At 51.7% G+C, this 10,919-nt stretch overlaps 1 protein-coding gene across 2 annotated transcripts in view; it reads left to right on the forward strand.

The window, feature by feature from the left end:
- DPYSL3 (dihydropyrimidinase like 3) overlaps positions 1 to 9,859 on the forward strand; it is a 32,246-nt gene extending 22,387 nt beyond the window's left edge. For both annotated transcript variants that reach the window (XM_015875523.2, XM_015875524.3), the window contains exons 8-14: positions 1,618 to 1,738; positions 2,493 to 2,649; positions 6,903 to 7,044; positions 7,302 to 7,472; positions 7,990 to 8,169; positions 8,789 to 8,951; positions 9,251 to 9,859. In XM_015875523.2, coding sequence (XP_015731009.2) covers positions 1,618 to 1,738; positions 2,493 to 2,649; positions 6,903 to 7,044; positions 7,302 to 7,472; positions 7,990 to 8,169; positions 8,789 to 8,951; positions 9,251 to 9,339 — 1,023 coding nt within the window. In that variant the 3' untranslated portion in view covers positions 9,340 to 9,859. The remainder of the gene's footprint in view (positions 1 to 1,617; positions 1,739 to 2,492; positions 2,650 to 6,902; positions 7,045 to 7,301; positions 7,473 to 7,989; positions 8,170 to 8,788; positions 8,952 to 9,250) is intronic.
- The last annotated feature ends 1,060 nt before the right edge of the window (positions 9,860 to 10,919 follow it).

Consider the following 10,919-nt stretch of genomic DNA (forward strand, 5'->3'; position numbering starts at 1 on the left):
GTGTCTAATTTTAGATTGGTTTTCTTGAGATAGCTCCCTTCTGAGAGCTGCTTTTAACTTTCTGTGGTACATGAAAGAAGAAAACAGCAGCGGAACCAAGTAGGGAGTTCAGTGACAGATATATACTTCAAGGACCACAGAAATAAAATCAATTTACTTAAATTAACAGTGTAAGAAGTTGACTATATTGAAACTGGTAATGGCAGAGCCTAGTGAAATGCAATGCTTACTGTCTTTGAAGTATGCGACAATAAAGAGAAAAGACTCAGTGTAAAAAACAGTAGATCATAGTTCCTCTGTGTGTAAATGTACACTTACCTTTTTTAAAGGCCTTAGACCTGTTGCCATTAGCTGGCAAGCTAACCAATTACAGGGTATTGTGCCAGGATTTGAGAACATCCTGTTACTGTAAGACAGCATCACAGTTCTTCTTGTCAAAAGCCAAAAAAGCATTATTGAATATTTGATCCTGAAATGCCATTAATACTTAAGGCAACTGAGAACAGTGGAGGAAAGCTCTAGGTTCAGTCTGTACAGCCAAACCCAGCCAACGTTACCTTTGAAAAGAAAGTGTTGTTCTTCCAGCACACCTTCAACCTGAGAAAACATTCAGTGGAGTGCAAGTGATTTGCTACACTCCTGAAGGGTTGCAGGTGGTTGGCAAGGCATTGGGAGAGTGACCAAGGGTCCAAGGATCTCCTGTGTCCTGGAGTGGCCTCTGTGGGCGTTAAAGACATGCTCTTCTAGCAGGTGGTGCTGGGGATTCAGTAGTGCTGGATGGTGCTGCTCCAGACTGGATCGATTTTGAAGGGTATTCAGTGATGGCTGTTTGTCCATGTCCATGTGTTAAAGCTCACTCAAGTCTGTAAGTGTCCTGGTATGTTTTCAAAAGAGTTCTTAAGCAGAAGAAAAAAACTTTTCACTGTGGTGATGGAAGGAGCTACAAACAGGCTCACAGAAGTGTGTGAGGTGCACTCGTGTGTTTGAGCACAGTGGCCTATGCTGCTGGGAGCACTGAGCAGCTGCCAGCTGCAGGCAGCAATGGCACAGTGCCTGCTTTCCCCGGCTGGCTGGTACGTTGTCTTTTTAAGGCTTCTGTTTTGAACTGTCTCAGGCTGAAGGCTGAAGCCAAGCTGCAGAGCTAACTTTCAGAGAACATCTAGGGCTGAGCTCAGGCAGAGCAGGGGCTGATGTCATAGTTCAAAGATAACCCTGCTCCAGTGGGAGGCTGGCTGGGACACCCATCAGCTAGCTCATAGGATAGCTGGGCCCCAGCGACCAACCAGGGCAGAGCCTGCAGCACTCCAGGCATCAGCAGGGCAATGTCTGATTAAACCAAATGCTTAGAGAGGCAGAGCTGTGTCTGCCTATGCTGGCTGCAGCCATGCTGCCAGGTGTGGACAGCTGGCCCTGTGCTCCTCTGGCTGCTATCAGAACTGGAGCCAGGCAGAGGAAAAGTGGTGGCTCAGCTCCATTCTGCAGCCCTGCATTGTGCTGCTTGGCTCTGGCCTGCAGGCTGGAGCCTGGAGCCTCCCCAGGTACCAGAGGGAGCACAGCCAACAGTGAGCCCTCTTCACCTGCTGTGCTCCTGTGCAGCCACACTGTTCTCTCTTCCAGCTGGAAGCAGAAGCTGTCTTCCGAGCCATCATCATTGCTAGCCAGACCAACTGCCCTCTCTATGTGACTAAAGTGATGAGCAGAAGTGCTGCAGACCTCATCTCGCAAGCCAGGAAGAAGGGTGAGCTGGTGCTGTGTGCATCCACACTGTTGCCTTTGGAGTCCTGGGTTTGGTGTTACCCTGGCTGTTGGGTTCAGACCCCTTCTTTGAGCTGCCCAGAGTTACCGCTTCTTCTAGGGGAGGTTGAGGTTTTACCTGATTTGCAAAGGGCTGCAGGGATGCTGCACCAGACAGCCTGGAGCTACCTTCTATGGCCATGTCAGGCATCATCGAGGTGTGGGCATGGGTTAGGGAGGTTCTTGGAGACTAAAGCTTTCTGTGAAGGGCTTTCTGTGGGGAAGCTCATACCATCTAAATGCAGGTGGTTGAAGCTGATGGTTACATCCTCAGCCTCTGTGACAGCGCTCTCCCTACTGCAGTGCTGCAATGGGCACATCACGCCTGGATGCAGAGTTGTGCCCCTACCCATAGTTAACATGAGGGCTAGTGAAGAGCTTTGCTCTACCAGGCTCTGAGGCCTTGCTTCCCAGAGGCCCACCCTTGGTTACAGGCATTGACAGGGGCAGGGGAACGTGTTATCAGCCCCCTATGGTCTGTGGCTATGTCTCCCAGCACTATGTGCTCTCCAGGTCTGCACCACCGTCAGGCTCTTTGACTGGAGCTGAAGGACTGGGACAGTGCCTGTGATAGCAGAAGTCTCTGTACATGCTATGGACCCAGCAGTCCCTCCTGTCTGCTCTAGAGGCCACAACAGGCAGACAAGGATCAGACTGCTGTAGTCACAAACCTGTCTCCTCTCTGCTCTTTTTTCCAGGCAATGTGGTGTTTGGTGAGCCCATTACAGCCAGCCTGGGGACTGATGGAACACACTACTGGAGCAAGAACTGGGCCAAGGCTGCAGCGTTCGTGGTCTCACCCCCCCTAAGCCCAGACCCCACAACCCCTGACTATATTAACTCTCTCCTAGCCAGGTGAGCAGTAGCAGCCAGGCAGGCTGTGTCTGGTCTGGTGGCTCTGCCAAGTGACTGCAAGTGGAAGGCAGCACCTTTGGCCTGGAGTAGTCAGAGGGGAGGCCAGGGAATATTCAAGTGGCCTAGACGCTATTCCAATGTGAACCACTTCACCCCAGAGGTTTAATGAGCTGCCAAGGGAGGCACTGGAGGCATAGTGCCAGTAATGAGAAAAACACTATGGCATGTGGTCTCAGACTACTTTAAATGCCCTGAAGAAAGGGCCAGACAGCACGGAATTGTCAGTGACAGCATTGACCAAGCTTCAGAAGCTGTGTGATTGTGGGAAGAGCAGAAGCAGAGGCTTGGGATGTGGCTGTGCATGAGGAGGTCTGGGGGCACAGGTGGCATAGCTGGTGGCGACCCACCTGCTGAATACCATTCTGGCTTTTTGTCTGCAGGTGAACAGTAGTTCTGTTCTGCACATACTCTGCAAGGAGTATGAGGCTCTTAGTAACTGCTTGTGCATGTCTGGCAGGAACAGTAGAAGATGATTTTTCACCCTAAAGGCAGAGGGTGAGGGAAGGGATCTGTTGAAAGCGGAGAGAAAACAATAGAAGCACTTCAACAATTTGAGGTGACCTTTCTCTCTGAGCTGTCCTCCATCTCCTCACTGGAAAGGCACGCACCACAGCCAGGGATGCAGTGCCCGCTTGCTGGCCGTGCCCACATGTGAGCTGCGAGCCTCACTGCTCTGCGTTTGTAACTGAATGCTGTGTGTGGTACTGCTCTGGGTGAGCTGGGCAGGGTTGGCTGGGGGCTGTAAATGGAAACAACTTTGAGGTAATGTTGGAAACATCTCTGAGATGAGCATGGGATGCCAGGTCAGAAATAGGTGCAACAGCAGAGGGATAAGCTGGGGTTCTGCCCTAGTGAGGGGCAGTACTGGATGTGTGTGGAGTTGCTTTGGCTGGTAGGAGAGGTGCCCATGCATTTAGGGTCTGAATGTGCATCTTGTCTGGGATTTTGCTGTGGGCAGTGAGCAGCATGTGCTTCTGCTTAATCTGAATACACGAGGTAGATGCAGGTGTTAGTGACTGGCAGTGAAACGTGAGCCCTACTCCTGAGCTTGATTTTTAATGTTTTCCTGCTGCTTCACTACCAAATTTGCCCCAGATCTCAGAGGAGAGGCAGGAGCACCTCTGAGCCCTGCAGTCAGTACAGTTTTATCCCAGTGCTTTTCCCAGTTGTTTTCTTGAGGCTTTGGCAGGAGAAGCAGCCACAGGGCTTCAGCTGAGCTGTGTGGTTTGTTTCACCAGGACAAAGCTAGTGGAGATTAGGAAGCGAGTTTTGTCATCAGGCTGGATCTCTGGCTCTGTAGTCAGTCAGACATATGGCAGAAATTATCAGAGGAAAATGGAGATTACCAGTGGATTAGGACTGATTCCTAGCCCTGTGCAGAGCTGCTGTGTCTGTGCCATCAGAGGTTTGGGTCCAGGAGTCCAGCACTTGCAAGCCCTTTCTTCCCAGATGTTCCAGGAGCCAGCCTGGGCCCTGCTCCCTTCCACCTGGCAGCAGCTGTGTCCCCAGCTCCCCTCAGACCCAGCTGATTTTCAGCTCCTTGTCCTGTCCTGGCAGCTGCTGGCTCTGCCCATTCCTGCCCTTTGCTGACACTGCTGGATCAGGGTGGATGGATCCCATCCTAACAGTGGCCCTCTCCACACAGAGGGCTCTGGACAAAGTCACAGTGAGCTTGTCCTGGAGGGAGCCAGGGCTGCCAGGACACAGGGAGCAGTCTCAGTGGGGACAGTCCTTGGCAGGGCAGGGCTCCTTCCTCCTCACATGGCAGAAGGGCTGTTCTAAGCAGACCCAACAAGCTGCCAGAAATAATTTGTCTAACTCATACTGGGATGTTTTGTCCCTCTAGCTTGGTGTGAGTCATAGTCTGTTAGGGAAGTACACCTTTTGGCTTGGTGCAGAGGCTGCTGTGTTCCCCAGGGCATATGCCCCACTCCAAACTGTGTTCGCTGTGCACAGGGTGCTGGCTGTGCCCCAGGCAGGCAGTGTGGTGTGGCCGAGCTCTCCTGCCACCATTGCCCAGGGGACTCAGCCTCTATAGGGGCTGTTGGTCACAGAATCCTAGAATGAATCATAGAATGGCCTGGGTTGAAAAGGACTCTAGTGATCATCTAGTTTCAACCCTCCCACCGTATGCAGGGCCGCCAACCACCAGACCAGGCTGCCCAGAGCCACATCCAGCCTGGCTTTGAATGCCTTCAGGGATGGGGAGTCCTACAACCTCCCTGGGTAACCTGTTCCAGTGCATCACCACCCTCTGTGTAAAAAACTTTATCCTAATCTCTAACCTAAATCTTCCCTGTCTCAGTTTAAAACCATTCCCCCTTTGTCCTATCACTGCCAACCCATATAAACAGCCATTCCCCCTCCCTTCAGGATACCACAATGAGTTCTCCCCAGAGCCTTCTCTTCTCCAAGCTAAACAAGCCCTGTTCCCTCAACCTTTCCTCATAAGAGAAGTGCTGCAGCCCTCTGACCATCTTAGTGGTCTTCCTCTGGACCCCCTCCAGGAGCTCCATGTCCTTCCTGTACTGGGGACCCCAGGCCTGGACGCAGCACTCCAGATGAGGCCTCACAAGTGCCAAGTAGATGGGGACAATCACCTCCATCTCCCTGCTGGCCACCCCTTTCTTAATGCAGCCCAAAGCACAGCTGGCCTTCTGGGCTGCAAGTACACACTGCTGGCTCATATCCAGCTTCTCATCCACCAGGACCCTCAGGTCCCTCTCTGCAGGGCTGCTCTCAAGGAGATCTTCCCCCAGTTTGTATAAATACCTGGGGTTGCCCTGACCCAAGTGCAGCACCCTGCATTTGGTCTTATTGAATCTCATTAGCTCTTCTAGGAGGATCTGCTCCATGATTTTCCCAGGCACAGAGGTGAGGCTCACAGGCCTGTAGTTTCCCAGGTCTTCCTTTCTCCCTTTCTTAAAAATGGGAGTAATGTTTCCCTTTTTCCAGTCTCTGGGGACTTCACCAGATAGCCAGGATTTTTCAAATATGACGGAGAGTGGCTCAGCAACCACATCAGCCATCTCTCTCAGAACCCTAGTATGGATATCATCTGGTCCCATGGACTTATCCATGTTCAGTTTCATGAGGAGGGCTCAGACTTGTTCCATCATTACAGTGGAAAAGAAACCACTCCCCACACCCTCACCTGGAGGCTCAGGGTTTTGGCAGATACAAGAAGCCTGACCACCTGGGAAGAGTGAGGCAAAACACTCATTGAGTACCTCAGCTTTTTCTATGACAAAGGAAACCAGCTCCCCATTACCCTTCATCAGAGGGGGAACACTTTCCTTGGCCTGTCTCCTCCTGCCTATGTACCTGTAGAACCCCTTCTTGTTATCTTTCACATTCGTCACCAAGTTCAGCTCTATCTGCTTCTTGGCTTTCCTGTCTCTGTACACATGGACAACAGCCCTGTATTCCTTCCAGGCTACACAACCCTGCTTCCACTTCCTGTACATTTCCCTCAGTTTAAGCTGCAGGTCTTTGCACAGCCATGATGGTCGCCTGCCTCCCCTGCTCAGCTTCTATTGCAGAGGAATGGAGAGCTGTTGCGTTCTCAAAAGGGTGTCCTTGAAGAGCTGCCAGCACTGTTCTGTACCCATGCCCTTAAGGACAGCTTCCCAGGGGATCCCACCCAGCAGTTCCTTGAGCAGCCAGAAGTTTGGCCTCATCAACAGGCTCTCCCTGATCAGGCAGCCTGCAGCAGACCCCAACCACTAGATGACCTTTACTGGACCGATCCTTGATTTTTATGTACAAGCTCTTGACGTGATCATGGCTGTTCCTCACACACAGCTCTTCACAATCTATCCACTCTTTGACACAGAGGGTAACCCCCCCACCCTTCTTACCTTGCCCGTCCCTTCTGAAGAGCCAGTACCCCCTCAATGGTTGTATTCCAGTTATGGGAGTCATCCCACCGTGTTTCTGTGATAGCAACAAGGTCATAACTTTCCAAGTGCAATACAATTTCCAAGTCGTCCTGCTTATTACTCAGGCTGTGTGCATTGGTGGGGTTCTGCAGGCTGAAGAATTAGAGAAACGGGAGTGCAGAGTAATAGAGAGCTGGGTGGGAGCTGCTCACACACAGATGATTTCCTAACCCCTCCTGTCTCTGCCTCTGTCTGACTATGAAATGGCTCAGGATGCTCTTATTAAGGATGTTCTTATTACCACCATGCCAGTGGTGACCTGCAGGTGTCGGGAAGTGCCCACTGCACGTTCAGCACTGCACAGAAAGCAATTGGAAAAGACAACTTCACAGCAATTCCAGAGGGGACCAATGGCATCGAGGAACGGATGTCTGTCATCTGGGACAAAGCAGTGGTAAGAGCCAACCCAACAGGGGTGGACAGGCTTGACGGGCAGCACTGTGTCCTAGCCTCAGCAGGGCTGAGTGCTCAGTAGCACATCTCCTTTCTGGCTTTGTGAGCTGAAACAAGCTGGAGCAGAAGCAGCTGCCATAGGGCAGACAGCCAAGATTTGTGAACATAGCTCCAACTTTTGGTCTGTCTAATGCCAGACCTGGGCTCTTCCTCTCCCCTTCGCCAGAACAGTGCTTTGTTCTGCTTGTGTCTGAGCAGGCTACAGGAAAGATGGATGAAAACCAGTTTGTGGCAGTGACGAGCACTAATGCTGCAAAGATCTTCAACCTGTACCCGCGGAAAGGAAGAATAGCTGTGGGCTCAGATGGTGATCTGGTCATTTGGGATCCTGATGCAGTGAAGATCGTCACGGCAAAAACCCACCAGTCTGTAAGCCCTCTGCTCGTGCTGGGAATGGGTGTGGGAAGTGCTACACACAGTGATCTTGCTGCAAGGAGCTGGGTGCTGCCCTGCTGGTAGATGCAGGGATGAAGTTCCAGTTCTGGGCAGTGCAGCTGTGACTGCAGGGTAGGATGCCTTTGAGCCCCGGGCTCTGCTTGCAGCACCTTTCTCACCCAGCTGCCTTGCTCTCCCCCTGTGCCAGGCCTGCACTGGGCTTTTCTCCTCATCTGGATTACTCTTCTGAGTCCAGATTGTTCCCAGTTTTGTCAGCATGCTTTATTCCTTTGTTTCTGCACCCAGTTCCTATGCAGTTCATACAGGAGCTGAGGTGGTTTCTCAGTGTGATGGACTGGTGAAGGGCAGGAGGCCTCTGAGTTAGCAAGGCCATTACAGATGTGCTCTCCCTGCCCTGGAGGTTTTGGCAGCGAGATTTGGGGACTGAGCAGCCCTCAGAGGGCAGATAGTGCTCATGTTTCTCCTGACCATCACCCCCTGGTTGCTGCAGGCAGCTGAATACAACATCTTTGAAGGGATGGAGCTGCGTGGGGCCCCACTGGTTGTCATATGCCAGGGAAAGATCATGCTGGAGGATGGCAACCTGCACGTGACCCAGGGGACTGGGCGCTTCCTGCCCTGTAGCCCTTTCCCTGACTATGTCTACAAGCGGATCAAAGCCAGGAGAAAGGTAAGGAGGTGGGGATGCCAGCAGAAAGTGCTGGGAAGCTGTTAACCCAAATTGCCCCTTTCCCAAGTAGCTGATTGTTTTTTGTCTGGTGTGTCTGATAAGTTGGAAACAGTGCTCTAAACCTGTGTGTGCTAAACCTACTGGGGATTGCTAAGGGCTTGGCAGAGCTGTCAGCTGTGTGCTGGTGGTATGCTACCATGGGGGCGGGACATGGGGCTGTAGTTAGCAGTGTGTGCTGCAGGTGCAACTGCTTCCTTGTTGCCTTCCTGCTGCAACAGGAACCTGAAGGGAAAGGTTGAGTTAAAAACGAGGAGACTGAGCAAAAAGGGTCTTCTCCCCATCTGCACAAAATAGACCCATATCAAGCAAGGGTCTGTTGCATAGTCCCTCAGCGTGCTGTGGGAGGCTGTCACGCAGGAGGTGGGGTTGAGACACCTCCACACTGCAGGGAGGTCTCAAGCATGCAGGACAGGTGAGCATGGGGCTGGCGGTGTAAGTGGCCTCTGCAATGGGACTGGGGAGGCTGGGATCCATGCACCGGGATGGTGGCAGTGTTGGTGGGCTCACGGGAGTCACAGGAACATTGCAGTGTCACTGTGCCATTTCTCTCTGGTAACAGATGGCAGAGATGCATGCTGTGCCCCGGGGCATGTATGATGGACCTGTGTTTGACCTGACTGCTACCCCCAAGGGTGGCACCCCTGCGGGATCCACCCGGGGGTCCCCCACACGGCAGACACCCCCTGTCAGGAACCTCCACCAATCGGGGTTCAGCCTGTCAGGTGAGCATGGCACTGGGTGGGCTGGCAGAGCATGGTGCCCTGGGGTGGGGGGACTGGGCTTCAGCCATAGTGCAGCACTGGACTCTGCTTGTGCTGTATGGGTCCGCACATAGAGGACTGTCTGCTCCTGGAGTGCCCACTGCTCTCCTTGGAGTCCTGCTTCAGACAGAGGCAGAGATTGTCATCTGTGGCCTAGAGCCTCTCAGTAAGACCCCAGCCTTCCTGGTGGCTGAGACTTATGGAGAAAATCCTCTCAGCATCACTTTCCCTTTTCCTTGGTGCTTCCTTGCCCTCTCCAGGTACCCAGATTGATGAAGGCATTCGCTCCGCCAGCAAACGCATTGTGGCACCGCCAGGAGGCCGCTCCAATATAACCTCCCTCAGCTAAACCCCCACGTGGAGAGGGGAGTGATCCTTGTGCAAGCAAAGGAAGAAAAATGGTACATTGGTGTTTAAGAAGGAAAAGCAAAAAAACCTGTTCTGAAGAATCAGTAAGCCTGAAGCCTTACGTTTCACAAATGCTACTTGCTACCTAGCTTTAAAGATGTTGCTTCATTTTATTTTATGCATAGCCTTAAAATTCTGTTGTTGTTGTTGTGGGTTGGTTGGGTTGTGTTTTTCCTCTTCCTTTTGTATGCATGCCGCTCAGACAGGTCACTTGATTCAGGTAGTTGTTGGTGTTGAATGCTTGTGGGCAGGTGGGGGGGTGCAGTGTGAGCCCCAGCCAGGCGATCTGCGCCGTGTTCCTTTGTCTTGGCGCTCAGCAGCATTTCACCATGATGCTCATGGTGAAGCCCAGATCATCTCTGTAACAGCTGTCACAGCACCTCATGTAAGGAAATCTATGACTTTGTACACTTTATTAAAAAGGAAAGAGAAAAAAAAAAAAAAAGCAACTGTTCCTCAAACAGCTTGTGGTCATGTCTGGTTTGTTTCCTTTCTGAGCTGTGGTTGCCTGCCTGGCCCTGGGGACAGCAGAGGCCGTGTCCCATGGGCAGGATGTGTGCAGGGCTCCTGGAGCAACTCGGGGCTGTTTGAGCTGAGGGAGATGTACAGCCAAAGGTAGTTGGTGTGTGCAGCAGTGGGAGACCACTCTGAGTACTGGGACCATGTTGTGTTGTGGTTAAAAGCAAAAGTATTAACAAAACAGTTCAGAGCAGGTGCTGGTTGGTGAGACTGATTGGTTTGGCCATGCTGTCCCTCCTGCAGCCTGTTGTGGCCATCATGAGCTGCACCTGTCAGCTGTGTGGCGACATGGGACAGGCCTTCCCAGCTGGGGCTGGGTTTGAGTCTGTGGGCACCTGTGGGTTAATTGCTTTCCCTCTATAGGTGTTGTCCATCTGTGGGTCACTGCCTTCTCAAGCTTGCAAAGCATCCCAAAAAAATTAGATTTTTTTTTACGTTAGAAAAAATGGAGTGCCAGTGTAGGCAGTGCTGAACAAATACACTGCTTTCTTTTTTTTTTTTTTTCTTTTTCTTTTTTTTTTTTCCTTAAGTATTTGACCCTGGAATATTTATTTTTGCATGCCTGTAGCTCCTACAGGATGAGTTGTCTGTGCAGCAGTCCTTAAAGGGGCCGTGCCGGGGGTGGGGAAGGCTGCTCATACTTGGAAGTTTTGTGAACTTCTGCTATGAAGTAATTACAGATTTCTTGCTGCTGCCTGTTTGTGATTAAGCTGAGGCTGTGCCTCAGTGATTGTTCTAGAGATCTTGGGGAATTTTTAAAGGTGCAACATTCTCATATAACTTCTTGAGGGTTTTTTTTTTGGGGGGGGGCGTCAGCTGGTACAGCAGCATTGATCTTTGCCCCAGCCAGGAGCAGGGCCAGTTCCCTTGTCTGGGTTTGTGGTGTGTGAACCTCTCTTAGGTGGCTGTAGCCCAGTGCTTTGAGGTGACAGGTATGGCTGTTGACACAGCCTGGCTTTACCCAGCCCTCCCAGACCTATTCTGCCTTGCACTGCAAGTGAC

This window comes from Coturnix japonica, chromosome 18 (assembly GCF_054131305.1).
Source record: "Coturnix japonica strain WE chromosome 18, WE-NBRP24, whole genome shotgun sequence".
In the NCBI taxonomy this organism is placed as follows: Eukaryota; Metazoa; Chordata; class Aves; order Galliformes; family Phasianidae; genus Coturnix; species Coturnix japonica.